At 41.8% G+C, this 17790-nt stretch overlaps 1 protein-coding gene across 1 annotated transcript in view; it reads left to right on the top strand.

The window, feature by feature from the left end:
• Positions 1-17790, top strand: part of cntnap5a (contactin associated protein family member 5a) — a 70103-nt gene that overhangs the window by 12276 nt on the left and 40037 nt on the right. Inside the window, exons 2-3 of the mRNA XM_042073321.1 lie at positions 5403-5513; positions 7633-7826. Of these exons, the coding sequence (XP_041929255.1) occupies positions 5403-5513; positions 7633-7826 (305 nt within the window). The remainder of the gene's footprint in view (positions 1-5402; positions 5514-7632; positions 7827-17790) is intronic.

The following is a 17790-nucleotide window of genomic DNA, read 5'->3' as shown; positions in this document are numbered from 1 at the left end:
GTGTGTGTGTGTGTGTGTGTGTGTGTGTGTGTGTGTGTGTTTATGTGTGCGTGCGTGCATTCTCACATAAAGGTGAGGGTCTGCAGTTGTCCAACTGCTCTTGTTGTCTTTCAGTGATCTGTTTTGATTTTTCTGACAAAGCATTGTGCCTTTGGGTCACTTTCAGTGACCTGTTGTTATTTCAGATCCAGTTTCACCCAAAGGGTATAGCGGCAGCGAATGGCAAAGGCCAAGTGGCAATGCTGTGGAGTCTTGCTGACAACATAAGCACTGACAATGAAAACGACCTCTTCATGTCTCAAGCTGCTAGGACTCCAGTCACCTGCTGAATATAAAAAACTGCCTCAGCATGTTGTTTTTCTTTTTTAATTGTGGTCTCATTTAACAATGCAATTAATGCATATGCACATTTCTGAAACCAGTAAATAGAGATAGGCTACTGCACAAAATAACCTCACTGCATCAGATTTAGTGTTTTTGCACATTCACACAGACACAGAGCAGGTAGATACTTGGCTCTGTTTTCAACCTTACATTTTTCTTCACCGAGTCCATTATTTCTGTTTACAGTGACACCAAAGGGCACAGTCTCCCCTACGCCCAGATGTCCAGCTACCATTTCATTCACCCAGTATTAAGTATTGTTTTGTGGTTCAAAGTAAAAGCCATGTTGGGGTTCAGGGGAGGACATGAATCAGATCCGTCACATGGCCTTCGCACATGATGGGGCACTTGATCATTTATATCCAGTAATGGCTTTTTATTCACTTAAACTTCACTTGAATCACAGTAGGCATAATCCAAAAAGCTCCCATATGCTGTATTTATTTGTAGGATGCATCATACATTATGTATTGAAAGGGAAGATCTACTCTATATAATGTGTATTAGAATGGTACAACACATTAGTGCATGGCACTCATAATCTCAAAATATCATGCAGTGATTTAATTGAAAAACAATTTGCTTCATGTACAGTTCTATGCACAGTGCCGTCTGTGCAGCTGTCTGGCTATATTCATTTTACATGTCCATTCTGAGCTGTAATTTAATTTGCTATTCCGTCCATCCTGCAATACCAGCGTGCATGATAGCATTTCTTTGTGACTTTTTGCCCGTTGCCTTATCACTAATCACTCGTTTTTTGGCAGATCGAAGAGGGAGGGGACTTACAGTACATTAAAATGGAAAATGGAAATCAGTTTATGGCACACATCAATAGGTGGCCCGGGCTGACAGCAGCTCCCCAATAACCCCCAATAACAACCCCCACCGTTTCAAAGCTGTTGGCTTGTATGTAATGTGATTCCATGTTAATTGTGGCTAATAGATTTAATAAAGCGATATCCAGCCAACACATAAACCATATGCTAGCATGTTAGGATATTTGGATTATCATAACTGTGTGTGTGTGTGTGTGTGTGTGTGAGAGTGAGTTTGAGGGAGGGAGTGTTTAACATTCTCACACAGTTTAATAGGGCCAAAGTAAAAATCTTTATTTATTTTTATTTATTCTTTATTTTCTCCCTGCTAACAAGGACTTGTTTACATAGGACAATGTAGGCTAATATACATTTGACCTCAGACAGAATTTTAAAAAGTTGTCTCAGTCACTTATTTTCAGATATTTGTTATTGTAATAGAGCTCAACAGTCCCGCCCACCGTCGATTCTGGAAGTATGAATTAAATACATTGTCAACTGGAGAATAAGCCATAAAATCGTAACCGTCCATGGTAGACTTAAAACCAGCTATGACATGACTAAGCAATTGTACATGCTCATACAGACTCCAAAAGTTAATGAGGCATCAAAATTGTTTTGAGAAAAGAAAAATGATTTAACGGAAAAGTACTACAGTACCCAAAATCCTAATATAATGTGTAAAAGCTGGTAAAAACAGAGCCTTTGATTGCTAGACATCACCGTTGCCATGGAAATGTTTATGACACTATTACCACTCCTGTCGGCTCGTTACTCACTGGAATCAAGATGGATACCGAGGCTGTCAGAACCGATGTGTGGCCGTCCGATAAAAACTGTTTTTCTCATCTTGAGAATTTCATTTACTCAATGGAAACCGTAGGAAGTTAGTCATCTTCTTGTGTGAGATTAAAATAGAAGCATGTTAAACTATCGTTAGGCTGCAAATGTTCAAAATGTGTAAGTTAGGATTAGGTCAACGGTGGGGGCCCAAAAGACCATCAAGCGTCCAATGTTTGAGAATGTAGAGAGAGAATTCAGCTGTTTCAGTAATACTGGTGTCTTCAAACAGTATTAAGTAGACAGTGTGTACAATCCAGCCATCAGGACGGTGTGCTAATTGCAAGCTAGACACAGTTATACTGTATCCTGGATTATGGATCTTTAAAACTAGAGTGTGTACTGCTGCTTATTCTATTTTCTTTTCTTTCTTTTTTTGTTATAAAATAAGATGTTTTTGTAGAAACTGCTGTTTTTATAAGAAGACTGGTGTAAAAACCCACCATGCAGGAAGCATTTTTTGTCCGTGAAAAAGCTAGTTAGACCACAAATCCCTCTGATACGTCTTAACAGCTTTGAACTGAGCAAGGGCACCAGACAGAAGTTTCCTCAAGCACCAATCGCTTTTGATTGAGCAGCCGCCACACTTTTGTCCATTCACTATTTGTGTAGAAAGTCCTTGACATTTTCTGTATTTTTCCAGTCAAGGAGGAATTAAGCTGTGACTGGAGAATTGACTGTACACAGCTTGTTTGAACATTATGTTTGAGCATCATGTGGGCCATTCCGCTCATGAGGCAAACTTAGACACTTTTGTAGACAGTCGACTTTGAAGTCGTTGGGCTTCTCCACCCTCCCTCTTTATTGCTCAGAAGAAATTCGATTTCCCCACTCCTCTGGATAACACGTGCATTGTTAGCATGCAGATGGTCTCCCTCCACTCCTACATTTGCGTGGCGTCATTGGCAGAAAATGAAAAGGACCAGCTTCATCGTCGGCGTAATAATTCTGCTCTCACACAGAGTAAAGCAGTTGCTAATTTTCTTTCCCACTGTCTTTTGTCCTTGACACACTCCCACTCATTCTCGCACCGAAACGCAGGCTGTGGATTGTTTAATAAGACCATTGTGCTGATGGGTTTTTTTGACACAAGATGTGTTCAGAGTAGATTTTGTTAAAAAAGAATAATTGCCTACCCAATCAGCTTGATGTTAGCGCTTTAAAGCAACCCAACCTTCAGGGGCTGAACTGCTGCTGTGCGCATGTGTTTTTGAGTTCACCTTACTCAAACATTTATCGCACAACTTAAGTTATGGCCTGAATTCACAACGTGTAAATGTATCAATGTATTTATCAATGTATTCATCACATTATGTCACTTTCATTTGTGTGTGTGCACCTCAAAAAACATGAAGAAAATAACTCTTCATAGGAGCAGGGTATAGGCTTGGTCATTTGATGCTCACATGCTTATCTGAGGGAATCCCTATCAACTCTAGAGAGGGTGTTGTGGGATGGGCCTGCAGGTCAAAGGTCACTGGTCGGACAGCTGGGGAGTGGAGGGTGGGGTGTTTGCAGCTGAGCCGAGTAGTGAGGCTATGATTTAATAAGGAGACATGGACGGTGGAGAGAGATGTGTTTCAGTGTGTGTGGGTGTGTGTGTGTCTGTGTGTGCGTGCGCGTGTGTGTGTGAGTGTGAGACGGAGACCGTGAGGGAAGGGGAAGTGAGTTGAAACATCAAGATTCAAAGAGATGAAGAAATGTATGCATAACCACATTATGCAATAATGTGGAGTGCTCAGGGTGAAATAGAAAATCAGGAAAAAAGCAGACAAGGCAAGGGTGTCAATATGAACACAATTGGTAATCCTCCCAATGAGTCCCTACAACGCTTTGGTCTGAAAGCACCTTTATATTGACAAGCAGTGTCACAGACACAGTTCTTTAGTTTTGAGCTACTATAGCAGGTCACATTCCGTTTTGTCCTTGCTTTTATTATCTCCTTTTCTTCTGTTATCTTGGTTACCCATGATAAAAGGAGTATACCATTCTGTAATTACTTTATTAAAAGAATAAACCATTGAAATTTCAACTAAGGAGGATAGGAGGGAGGTTTACAGAGGCTAGCAACCATTTGTGGTCCTTGATTTAAACATGAAAGCTTTAATGTTCTTAAGTTATTTTTGCCTGAACTTAAAATGACTTAGTCCCAACAATGAGAGATTAAAGCGAGTCTTTTATTCCCCTCGGACCAGCGTGGATCCTTTCAAAGGCATCAGCGTTTGTTATCGGTCATCTGAAGGTTTTGCCATTGCTTCATCAGACCCCAAAGTGTTTGCTTTTCTGTGTTTGTGTGTGTGTGTGTGTATGTGGGTGCGTGCGCATGTGTGTGTGTGTGTGTGTGTGTGTGTGTATGTGGGTGCGTGCGCATGTGTGTGTGTGTGTGTGTGTGTGTATGTGGGTGCGTGTGCATGTGTCTGTGTGTGTGTGCACGTGTGTGTGTGTGTGGTGTGTGTGTGTGGTGTGTGTGTGTGTGTGTGTGTGTATGTTTATATTATTGTATATCATATCTTATTACTTATAATACCATACCATTTCCTCAGTATGATTCACACAATTGCACATTCCAGGCAGTAGTTAAAGTACAATACAGCCCACCCTGAACAGAGATTACTTCAGTGTTGCATTTGTGTCATGTTGTTCTCTAAGTATGATTTCCCTAGCATAGATTTCCTTAACAGTTAGAGCAAATATCATCATAGAACTCACTGAATGCTCCCAAACAACAAATTGCGGTAACTACATGCACAATAGATTACATTAGATTGAACAAATCACCTGGGAGATAATTTACACATAATATGGTGTGTTGAGATTTCCAATTAGAACGCTTTAAAACTCTTTCATCGTTGACAACTAAGCACTGTCATTTGGCAGTGTTGTTTTAGAGCTTACTTTAATATGAAATCACCTAAATTCATCACAATCAATTATTTATCAACGCAGAAAGCCAAAGCCCATTAAAAGCACAGTCAGTGTTTCCCATACATTGACTCATTTGTGGCGGCCCACCACAATATCAACATTGACCACCACACAATGATTTTCCTGGTTGTACTAAATTGTGCTTAAATCTGGTTAGAATCATAACCGCGCTGCACTAATTTGTTAAAAACTGTTGCAAGTTAATTCTGCAAACCTACCACCACAAATAGAATTCAATTCTGTGGGAAACACTGAGCACGTCAATCATTTGTCTTAGTGTTAAATGAAATCTGTCTACACACATAGTATGGGTGAATGTATGGGAACCATGTCATATATTACATATCCATTCATATTACTCTTTCTATCATTCATGTATTCCTGGATAACAGTGCTTTTGCTTTCTAATGCAGTGTGTTTCTCCCTCTTCTCTAGACAGCTGTGATGGCCCATTGCTGTCCACGTTGCCCCTGGGCTCTTTTGAGAGCTCTTCACATGCATTTGACAGTCAAGCTCCACACTTTGCCAAACTCAATAGAAGAGACGGTGAGTAGCCCCCCGACTGTGCCCCGGTAGAGCACGCCATGCTTTTAGAATCAGTGGTGTGCTCTGACATTTTTGTCAGTAATGGTTTGTAATAAGACTCAGCATCATGTTTACTTCCTGGGTAAGTTGAAACCGTAGCCAGAGCACATGAATCATCATAGCACAATAGCTCTCTCAGGTACAAAGACCCTGACAGCATACTCTCCATTCATGAGATGTAATTGCTACTTTACAGTACTGTCAATATGGCACTGCAGATTATTTCTCATTCGATCTGTGGTTAAGATTTAAGTTAAGATAACGTTAGAGTATGTTTAATGAAGCTCACAGTTAAAGCTTGTGTCTGGACTTTTAAAGTGGTGTTATTGGTCTAGCTTTATTGGTCTCTTGATGTTGAATGCATAGAAACCACATGAAGCAGAGCTGTGTTAGATGTCTTCCAATGCTCCAATTAAGCACACATAGTCTTTTGGCAACTTCTTGAAACATTCTGCTGTATACATCAGTATTGCAATGCCTTAGGGAATAAATCAGTCCACTATGTGCACTAGATAGCTACTGTAGAGTGTGGCCTACTATACATTTTGAATTCCATAATTACAGGATAAAGGGAAAAAAGCAGATTGGATGTTAGCTTCTGAAACTGCATAATCTGCCATGAAATAGCACTGGATGGATATTTTTTAGTGAGAATAATGCTATTCTACCAATAATGCCCAAACACACGATTTACATACATGTATATGTATAAGGGGTACAGTATGTGTAAGCCCAAGAAAACAACATGAATCATGTCATGAGCACGTATGTCTCATTTTTCAGATCATTTTTTATGTCATGGGCACGTATGCCTTATTTTTATAATTCAGCTGGGGATCACTCAGGATCTGGCACAGCTCCACAGTCACATATTGCAAATTACAACCGTGCGCTTAACTGTAGTCGTGGAACGAAATAGCCAAAGACCGAATGGGTAAAGCTCCCCTGATTGAGGACCTGTCTCTCTTACGACTTCCATCGCTTAAACGTTCACTCCATCCCGGTGTGATTTCCAGCCTCGGTTGGGTGCGGCCTACGCAGCAGGCGGTAACAAACGGTAACAAACGGAACAATCCCGTTCCCCGAGGATGTGGCTCCGTAAACGGCGCTTCCTCCCCTGGCCGCGGCGCGCTGCATTGATATTCCGCGCCAGCGTGCCTCCCATGGCGGCGTGTCCCAGCCCACAGTGGTTAAGTAATGAACCCTTCTGCCAGAGCTGATCTGTTTCCCCTCAGCTCCGCGTGCGGATGAGCATCGGGGGCTGTAAAAAAAAACACATCATTCATGGAGCGCACATTGGCGTCTCCCCCCACTGGTCTCCTGCTGCTGTCCACCCCTCTGCCCGACAACCCACCCCCCCCTTACCACCTCTCAGGAGGACTGGCTGACGTGTTAAGTGAGGTCAAGGCGACTCAATTGCAATGCTTGCTGTGTTACAGGCACCAATGTTTCTCAATGTGATGTGATGCAAGGGAGTTTCTCTGTAATTCTGCGCGTGTGTGTGTGTGTGTGTGTCTGTGTGTGAGTGTGCATGTGTGTGTGTGAACCGTCTCTAAAGTGATTATATGTAAATATCTCTGCTCGTGTAAGGAATACATTTAGTCCCCCCCCTCCCATCCCCAGACATCTGATGCGAGATAGGGTTTTTGCTATCTGTATGCCATAACATCATTTTATTGAATAAAGCATTTTGCGGAGAGATACATTTCTGTGTGGCCAAATTTGCCCTCAGAGATAAAACAGGAAGGTTGTTGTCATGGAGAGACTATTACTTTATTCAGCTCATTTAATGGCTGCCTGTTTGAGAGTCCCCTTCCGTGACTCACGGTCGTAGAAGTGCTCCTGATTGCATAGTTTTAGCTCACAATGGCTCATTTTCTCTCTCAATGAAAACGGAAACGTCCCATGAGGATGTTATATCCTTATATGGGCGTGTGCCTTTCCGACACGTATTTGACAGTTCTGATCACGTTACTATGAAGTGAGTGAATGCACTCATCAAGCACATACATATCTCTCTCCCCCTGGAGAATTCTCTCGTACGCGTCCTTCCCTAATGCTCTTTCATTGGTGCTTGCAGGAGGAGGCGGGTGGAGTCCCAAGTTGACGGACAGGTACCCGTGGCTGCAGGTGGACCTCCGGGACCGGATGGAGGTGACGGCGCTGGCCACGCAGGGACGCCATGGCAGCTCGGACTGGGTCAGCGGCTACATGCTCCTGTTCAGCGACACGGGCCGCGTCTGGAAGCAGTACAGGCAGGAGGACAGTGTAGGGGTGAGTTCACCTGAGATAAACATGGTGCTCTTGCTCCATGTTTACACTCTCTCCACTGTGTTTGTTTGCTATGCATTGTCAGTATATTGGTAGTGTGACTGTATTACAGTCATATGTTACAATGTTGCTGTACTGTAAACCTCTGATTGCTAATTTGTTCCAATGTGTCACTTAATTTCAACTTCACAATGCGTTTGGTGAATGGATATACAGTACAAGAGGTAATACAGCCAAGAACTGTAACTACTTTGCAGTAGGTGTGCAGTGCAAATATTCGAAAAATAATTGATGTTCTACAAAGCAAATTACAAGTTTCCAATAACATGCTCGAGTTGATAATGATATTCAAGTAATATCCAGGTGTACTGTAAGGATGGCACGTTAAAAGAAATGCACTCTGCCTGCTGGTTGAACAAGGTTTGCTTCACCATGTCCCTCTCCAATGAGCTTCGACAGTGTGGCCTATTTGAGCAGCGATGTTTGTTTCATCTGTTACACTGTCCTGCAGCACCCCGCGTACCTCTGCTCCAGCTCATTATGATCCAGGAGAGTTTGTCTTGTGGCTCTCGTTGCCTCATATTGCTGATGGCAGTTGTTGTATTATTATCGCTTTGTAAATGTGGCGATAAGGCTTGCAGTTTGAAGTGTGCCCGCCGGGACCAAAAAAATCTCACATGGTACTCACGTCAGAGGTTATTTTAAGATCACACCCAAGGCGATCCTTGGCCTAAACATAGCATGTGCACAACACCCTCTTAAATATGGCCAAAATCATTAACCAGGTCATCTAGCCCAAATGAATGCTTTGAATAATTAAGGTTATGATAATTATGACTGCAGTCATTTTGAACGAATGCAGGTTTCCAGCAAGCAGGCATCCATAAAATGTTATTAACATACTATTACCACCCTTCAGCAAATGCATTGGGAGTCAAAATAGGGTCCAAGGGGTTGTGCTTCCAGGGATGTTGGGCCCACAGCTGCCAAGAACCGGTTTCAGAGCGCAGCCTCACAGGGAGACTACACCGGGCAAGTAACTAAAGCGTTCCATTCGTGTAGGGTCTGCTGCAACAATTAGCTTCCACTATAATCGATGGAACTGGATACCACCGCATACATTAAAAAGAAATTAGAGCAGTTTTTTAAAACATTTTTTTCCCCACTATGCGAACGGTGCGCATCCCAGACCCAGTGTAGCCCGGGTGCCAGACTACCGAGTACAGTCTACACCAGCCTGGGCTCCAGAGGGAAGACAATGACATGGCTGAACAAGACATATGAGTCCTCCATCAAACCCTGAGCGCGTCTGCATCTGGGCTCTATCTCCCCCCGCCGCTTGATAAGAGTTGTTTTTTAAGCTCCACTTTCATGCTTCTTCTGAGCCACAAGCCATGAGGGACCACAGATACCAGTGAAGCAAAAAATGTACTTTTCTTCCATTCTTTTTCCCTCTCTTCCTCCTCTTCTTCTTCTTCTTCTTCTTCTTCTTCTTCTTGGTAGCCTCCCACCTCTCTTTAAATATTCATACTGATGGGTGCATTCTTACTGGCATTCGCTGACTGACATGCCTACACTCATATCCATTCACATATTTCCCCCCTGAACTTACCCAGACTGCCGGAAATACAAATACATATAGAGGGGAATAAAGTCTGTGGTTTGCTGAGCTTCAGTATTATTAGAGGTATCAGCAAGGGCTTGGCTGACTGAAGAAAAAAAAAAAACTTCTTTCAACTGTGCTTGACCTTGCAATCATTCAGATTACAGACTTGGACAAATACCACCACCCTCTCATGGAAACTGCTGAGATCAGAAAACCCAAGTGCATCGAATAGTCATCGCTTGCCTTCTTAAAATACAAAGGATTTTATATTCACTGTTGTTATTGCGGCCGTGGTATCTGTTCTTCCTGTAGATGCTGTGTCACTGCCGAGGCTGAAAACACTGGGGGAGAAGACAAGACACTGATGTATGATTTCCTCTATAGTCCTATCTGAATAACACAAAATATACCATTTTAGCAAGCTCAACATTCAGGAACAAAAAGGTACAATTGGGTCAGTTGAAATTGACAGTTGTTTCTAGGACACAGGTCATCTTCTCAACTAGCTCAGGAATCAGATGAATTTGTGCCATGGCTTCAAAATGCCAAGAGCTTTTGCGTGATCAGCATTGGGAGGATTTGTTTTTTGTACTGCACCTCTATTTTCATATTTTCCGTGGAATTGGCCTTTTTCCTCTGTGCTCAATCAAAAGTCCACAGCCCTGCAGGGGTATGGGAAAGTTTCATGAGTAGAAGAAGAGAGAGTGAGAGCTAGGGCTCATTGAAATGCTCACAGTGATATTGTTTGGATCTCAGGGAACCATGAAAGCCTATGTACGTCTGCACAGGAAATGCTGCATAAAAATTAAGGAGAGCGAGAGAAAAAAATAAACTTTGTAAAACTTTACATCCCCACCCCTCACCCACTAGCAGTTACTGCAACCATTTTCACTCAGTGTGTTCTCATAATGTGTTTGTCTCGTCTCTACTTCATCATTTTCTCTCCTAAACCACCATTTTGTGGTAATATTGGTTTGGACAAAATGGACGCCTGGGCGGAAAGTGTGTGTCTAAACCCCCTCGCAGCTCTTTTGTTTTTGCACCCTGGGCCACTGGTTGCTCCTTGCACTGCTTCTGTCTCTCATTATCTCCCATTGACCACAAAGCCTCTAAATCAGTTGGTGCACTCCCTCATTTTGCCTGTCTTCCATTACACGGGGGCTTGAGCAGCCCGCAGGTAATCGATAGGAGGGCCATTCCCTTTGCTAGATGGGGTCTGCTGCTCCATTTGGCCCCACCCTTGTCTAATTGATGTTGAGTATGTGACTCATTTGACCATAACAGCGGGAACACAAGGAATTGTAATTGGCCATGGTTATGCAGCAGATACAATCCTTTTCTCCCTGGCAGAGGAGAGTAGCTCCTCAATTTGATGAAGGGGGCGCCTTGGACCTTACATTTGGAGATGATGTGAGATTCCCTATGGCTTATTGAGTGGTTGAAAAGGGAAAAAATTAGGCCTGTGGTGTTTTGTGAAATGGTGGCTTCTAATAAAGTAATGATGATTTCACCCTGTCCCCATTTTTGATAACCATACTTACACAGTGTCTTGTTGGTTTTCCATTTTATGGTGTATTCTATTTGACAATATAGCAATTTAATAATCATATGTAATATAACCATTTCAACTTTAAGCATTTACAGGTAGGTCTACAAATGACAAGTGAACATATGACTTGAAGAAGTTGTGTCTACCCATTCTCAATTCACATTACAACATGTATTGTAACACTTGTATTCTGTCAAAGTCTTGTAGTCACAGCTTCATTTTACTTGGATGTAAAGGCACCCCCCTTTGAAAATAACCCTATGGTGTTTTTTCCCAATATAACCTGCACAGACTTATTACATGGATGGCCAACCTGCTTGTCCTGTGTAAGCAGCATTTTGATGACATCCTGACATATTGGCATATTATAAGTAATGGCATAGTGTTAGTGAAATCAATATCCCTTTTGTTAAAACTTATATTGATGTCTGGTTGGAGCCTGTCATAAATCTTTTTTCTTTTTCTTTTTTCTGTGCACTGACCCCAGGAAAGGGGCATTTGATATCATGGGATATTATGTGGGTTATTATTGGTGAAATCATAAAACAGGGCTTAATATACATCGGTAAGATCACACTGATCTGCATTATCTACTGTATATGCTTGTTGACATCTTATCATGTATTGTATTATTTCACAACCGATAAATGTTTGATTCCTTTATGTTGCAATCAGTTAACTCCTTGTGATTGTGACTGTGCTTGTGATTGAATCATGCCGTTCAGTTGTGAGCAGTGCAAATTGCGGTAGGGGACAGAGAAAGCTGCGCGTAAAATAGGGAGTAAATACTAAGGTCCTTTTGTTATACCCCCTATGAGTTTGATATGAACATGACTGTCATTTTCAAGCCTTGCACTGAGCAATACTTTGATATGTACCATCTGAATGAGTAGGCCCAAAGGCATACAATTTTACCATGTCCAGCTATTTCAACTATGCAGGTGTAATTTCATATAATTTGGGGAAGAGATATTCCTGATGTCCCCACTGAACAAAAAATGAGCAGAGAGAGGGAGATCCACGTAGTTATGTTTTACATCAGTTGTGACAAGCCTTGGAGGGTTTCTGAGTAGTGCAATGATGTGACTACTTAAGTATTGCTTGGCAGGCTTACGTCTGTGTTGTAAGGAATTGATATGGATAATGAAATGTATTACCAACACTTACTTGAGAGCCATATCTATGTGTAATGCTGAGGGAATCTGTATCAGCAGTCTGGCTGGTAAGACTGACCTCAAGGACGTCACCGAAGATCATGGTTGTTAGTTTGTCAAAAGCACTTTTGGAAGCAGTTCACCTAAACTCATTATCCATAAAGCATTATGGGCATGTGAAGGATTACGAAATATTCATAATAAATCATGTGTATCAAATATTCGGGTCATGTCAGGGGTAAATTCCTGATACGGAACAGTGAATTTTTTGAGGGCATGGTGGTGTAGTGGATGCATCACTGCCTGTCAATCAATCAGCCTGGGTTCGATTCCTCAACCTGCCCTTGCGAGTCCATGTTCATTTGGATAAAAGTGTCAACTAAATACCACCAAAGTCACTTTTCAAGTAAGTTTGTAAACATGACTATACGCATAAAGCGTTATAATGATGAATGTGGTATAAACCTTGCTTATTGATATGAAAGGTAGTTTTCAGTCACATGTGGCTCTATAGCATTTGGTGAATTAATGGCAAAGGTGTCATTGGGGCCATTATGGAGAAGGGAAAGAGTCTTTAATGATATGCTGATATGTTAAAGTGATACTTTAAAGTTTAAAGGCATATTCAGTAACATGTTATAAGTGCACTCATTACTATGTATAATTATGAGGCATCATGAATACTTAATGAATGTGTTAATGCTTTATGGATACTGGGTTTCAACTAAGTATTACCACACTTTCTCATAAATAATGATGAAAAGTGCACAGTTCTTGCCTGTTCATTTGCTGGCTCTGTTCTCTGAATTGTTCTGTGATAAAGGCATCACCGTCTCCAGTTCTTCTTGTGAAGTGCTTCTACACACTTAAAGCATGTCTAAGTCATGTTTTTGTTTTGTTTTGGCTGTCCGCTAGGACACCCATACCATCAGTTACAGAGCAATTTGATAGCAGATAGTCAAAAGACACCTCATCACTGACATGATTGCACATGGGATAGTGGCAGCATGGAGCTCCACCCTTAAGCGGTAGTGGCTCATCTAGGTGTGATTGAGCTGCTTCACTTCGCTCCCTCGGTCATCAGATCGTGTGCCTTCATATCAGTCAGGCCAGTTAATGCAACTGATAACCCTGCTATTTCTCAGTGCTCTCTTGCACACAATTCTCCCATTATATTAGTAAATAAATGATCTCGTCTATATCAGCGAATGCGTACATTTGGGATCTTGGTTTACTATGGTCAAGTTTAGGAGGTTGGCATGTGTTAGACACAAGCACCAAAACGTGTCTTAACTGATCATTTTAGAAAGGATTACACATTGATGCATGATGTATGTTTTGAGGATTGTGTCTTGTAAGGACCAAAACAACATGTCTGTTTTGTGGGTTAATGAAAAAGCATTGTGGGCTGTTTTACCCAAACATGCAAAAGCAAAGCAGATTAAATGCGGACTTGTATGTATATATAGCATCTTTTATGAGGTTTACTACTGTAAGCCTTAAAGACATTTGGGATTGGTGATTTACTGTGTAAATAAGACATCAATCTAAGTTGTAATACTCAGCTAACTTCGATTCATTCAATATGGTTAGAATAAATTAAGTCATATGTTGCTTACTGATCTGTTGTTTTTGTCTGAACATTTAGACATGTCAGCGGTAAAGACAAGTGAGACAAATGTATCCAGCAATGCAATTTTGGAGCATCCAGGGCAAAGCTTTGTTCACATTCTCTTGTTTTGCTTCCACACTCCTTTTTTCATCACTACATTTCACTGCATTTTGGTTGCAGACTGTGATACAGTTATAGTGGTTTTTTTCTGAAATCAAAGAAAACCCTGAATAATCTATATGCATTTTTTATTCGATATTCAGTAATTATTAGTATTACTTTTCATTGTTGGTACGCCTACTTCACTGTAGTGTACAGGCATTGTATGAGGTTATCTAACTAGGCCTCACATCTGAATTCATGTATGCATTCAGCCATGAGTTCACTTTTTCATTAGCTTTACTTGCATTTGATCAATATATCATAACTATGTCTCATCAAGAAGTCACCTAAAAAGATTCTGCAGTAGACCAAATTAGGCCAAGTTATCAAGACATACATTAATGTTGAATCACAGGTACCTTAGATTACCATTAGCCTGATATTAGCAACATGATTTATGGCTCTATCAAGTCCTGTTTGTGTCATATTTGTTTTATGTGCTGAGAAACATTTTTTTCTAAAATTCTCTCTGATAAGACTGGGATAAACATGACAAAAACATATCATGGCAGATGGCATGTCTTGTTATACGTTGTCATAACAGACCTCTTCCAGTGGTGTAAAACTGTCATTTGACAGTTATTGGTAATTGCCATCACATCAAACGTTTGGTGCCTTTACACAGGCTTCTGCATTTTGACCCTGTCAAGTCATTAGATATTGACTGTGAAGCTGAATGATGACAGGATCTTGGCATCTGCAGTGACACATTCCTGACAAAGTTATTATAGCCTTATTTTGGAGAATTCAAGCAAAGTGTAAGCCTGTAGTCTTTGTAGAACACGGATGAAATCAACAGAATGTGCAATTCATTATTTGGGATCTTAGTAAATTAGAACCTTAAACTGGCGTAACTAAGTCCCTCAGTTGATTATTCTATTCACAGTCTACAGAGCACTGCAGGATTCTCTTCAGCTCTCTGCTTTAGCCTGCTGTGCTGAGTTTATACAGCACAAGGCACTGCCTCAGTTTTTACATTTGTTTGCTTCAAGACACCTAAAGCCACTCTTTCAGCATATGTCATAAATAAATGGCAAAGGAAGCTGATAGCAGTAAAAGAGAGTATGTGACAGTGGCGCTACGCTGTTTTTCTGCTCTCTCTAGAGCTTGTGTTGAAAAGCAGAAGTGAGTATAAGGTTGGGCAGGCTCCAGGCTCTCTTTTTGTTGAGCCGCAGTCTCCAAGTCACGAACAATAAAACGACAATGTTCCATGATGAACTCGTCACCTGTCATGTCTCTGTTCCCCTTTCAGATGTGGCTCCTGTTGTCTGCTTCATTGAACACTGGTAAATAATACATAGTCTCTGATGGTTGCCAGCATGCGAGAGCTCGGCATCTGAGGTACTGAGGGGGTGGGTGGAGGGAAGGGGGGACGGATGGATGAGGGATTGGAACGTTAGCAAAGCACTAAGGGAGAGCTCCCCAGAGCGGCCCCACAAACCCGGTCACCGTGACACCGAGGTGCACTCTATTTTTGACACCTACTCAAGTCTCACAGGCTCTGGGGAATAAGCACAATGTACGTCTTTAAAGGTGGAGAGGAAACTCAGTATTCTCATTGGAACAAATTAAAACGGGGCGGTTTAAACTACACTACAGCCAATTTGCAATATTTACTGCTTGTTTCCATGCCAGGCGAGGGATCACAGGGAAACCTTTGGGCACTATTGTGGGGAATATATGGAAATATCTAGAACAAAGGGAGTTTATGCATTCTCATCATCTTAAACATCTCTTAAGGAAAATAAGTTTAGGTCCAAATTAGGTACAGCGTATCAAAAAATATCAGCATTCATTTCTTTAACTTTAACTAATCCACATTCTGTATCAGAATACAGTTCTGCCTTTGAGCCAGGAATGTCCCTCTCACTTTAAATGTTAAGGACAGAGACAGCTTGCGTGTGCCCTGAATGCTAGATTGTTTGCTTCAGTCTGGGCTTAGCTGTGAAGAATTCACCCTGTCGGGTCCTCCTCTCCTCTGTCCTTGCACGGTCGGTTGGGCGGGGCGGGGTGTGCGGCGCACGTGTGCTCACTCAGGGTGGACCATGCATACGCTGATGATATGCTGATGAAACAGCCCACGGGGGAGCGACGTAAAACACGGATCTAAGGAGAGAGGCAGAGGAGGAGAGGAGGAACGAGACAGAGAGAGTGAGGGAAAGAGAGGGGGGGCAGAAGGAAAGAGACAGAGGGAAACAGAGAAAGAGACAGAGTGAGAGAGAGAAAGGGGAGAGAGAAGGAAGGAGACAGAGGAAGACAGAGAAAGAGAGAGAGAGAGAGAGGGGACAGAGGGAGAAAGAGAGAGAAGAACCAGGGAAGCAGGCCTAATGAACACGCCTGCCACCGTTCATCAGTCGATACAGGAATAGAAATAATGAAGTCGCAGAGGGGTAGCGGAGATGTTTATGTGGACACTGTCTAACCTGAGCCCTCAGCTCCAGTGGGAGGTCTTAGGCCCCCTCAGGGTCCACAGCCTTTCTTTTTTTATGCAACAAACTGCGTAATTGGGAGGATGTATCACTGCTGCCTTCATGCTTCCACCCCCCTTTCTGCCACGGAAAAAAAACAAGAGTCGTTGTGGGACAGGATGTTGTTTTCTTTTGGGAATTCAAAATAGACCCTGTTGTGAGGGATGCTCTCACATGACGCGATGTGACGAGCTCTATTATCGATTGAGGCAAGAAATAAGAATAAGAATGAGCCCATGAGGAGGCTTTGGGAGGGCCCATGTGAACAGCGCACTGCCATGAGGAGGCTTTGGGAGGGCCCATGTGAACAGCGCACTGCCATGAGGAGGCTTTGGGAGGACCCATGTGAACAGCGCACTGCCATGAGGAGGCTTTGGGAGGGCCCGTGTGAACAGCGCACTCCCATGCTCCTCTTAATTACACTAGGCACATTCAGGTGCTGCTCTGCGTCAACACAATGTATGCAGCATTAAGGAAACAAGAGATCTATTCAGATCGCCTGAAATCTGTGCACAATGCCCAGAAGCACTGAGGGGCTCACATGCAGACTTCACAATGTGGGCTACACGATTTGGGGGCAGTATTTAATTCTGATTTTTGACAGATATTCTGACTGTGATTTAATTTGCATTCAACATAATTTTTGACAGTCAAGCCTCAGTTCAATACTCCAAAATTTAATTTCAAGTTCACATCTGATTGGTGATACCAAGAGCATAAGAAGCACAGCACTCCTGTTAAGTGAGGTTTGCTGTTTGTCACACAAGGAGAATGACATGAATACAAAAATCATAGATGTGACAAGGTTAACCATTGGGACAGTTGTGAGCCGGACAATTAATTGCAGTCTGTGCGAATTACTGTATGTAGGGCTGCACGATTAATTAGCTAGCAAGCTAATGAGTTCAAATTGTAATTTTGATTAAAATCGATTAATTGTGAAGCCCTACATGCAGTATTCAGTTTCACATTGTCATTAGTCTTGGCTATATGTGTTTTGTATTATATTATAAATGTTTTTAAATATTTATGTGTATGTTTTGACCAATACTTATATGTATACCCGAATAAGTTTGGTATCCGACAAAAATGTTAAAAATTCTTTTTAGAAGTAAAACATATAAAAACGATATTGATCTTCTACAATATAGTTAAATGTCAATAACAATAACATAATGTGCCATGCAATAAAACAAAACAAACCTGCCCAGAAATAACCTCATCCTTTGCTGATCCGATGAATATTTAACAGCACGTAATGGTTTAATAAAAAAAGGACTTCAACTATAGATACAAATTTGAACAGACTTGCTGAATTTAAAACCATATATTGGTACTGACTGAAGGTTACCAACTCAAGCTCTGTGCTCTTCAGCCTGCGAGCATCTCCGCTCTTGAGACGCGTGATTACTTTTT

The sequence above is a fragment of the Alosa sapidissima genome, chromosome 2 (genome assembly GCF_018492685.1).
Source record: "Alosa sapidissima isolate fAloSap1 chromosome 2, fAloSap1.pri, whole genome shotgun sequence".
Lineage (NCBI taxonomy): Eukaryota > Metazoa > Chordata > Actinopteri > Clupeiformes > Clupeidae > Alosa > Alosa sapidissima.
The sequence above is the reverse complement of the archived record's forward strand: the minus strand, read 5'-3'. Positions and strand labels throughout refer to the sequence as shown.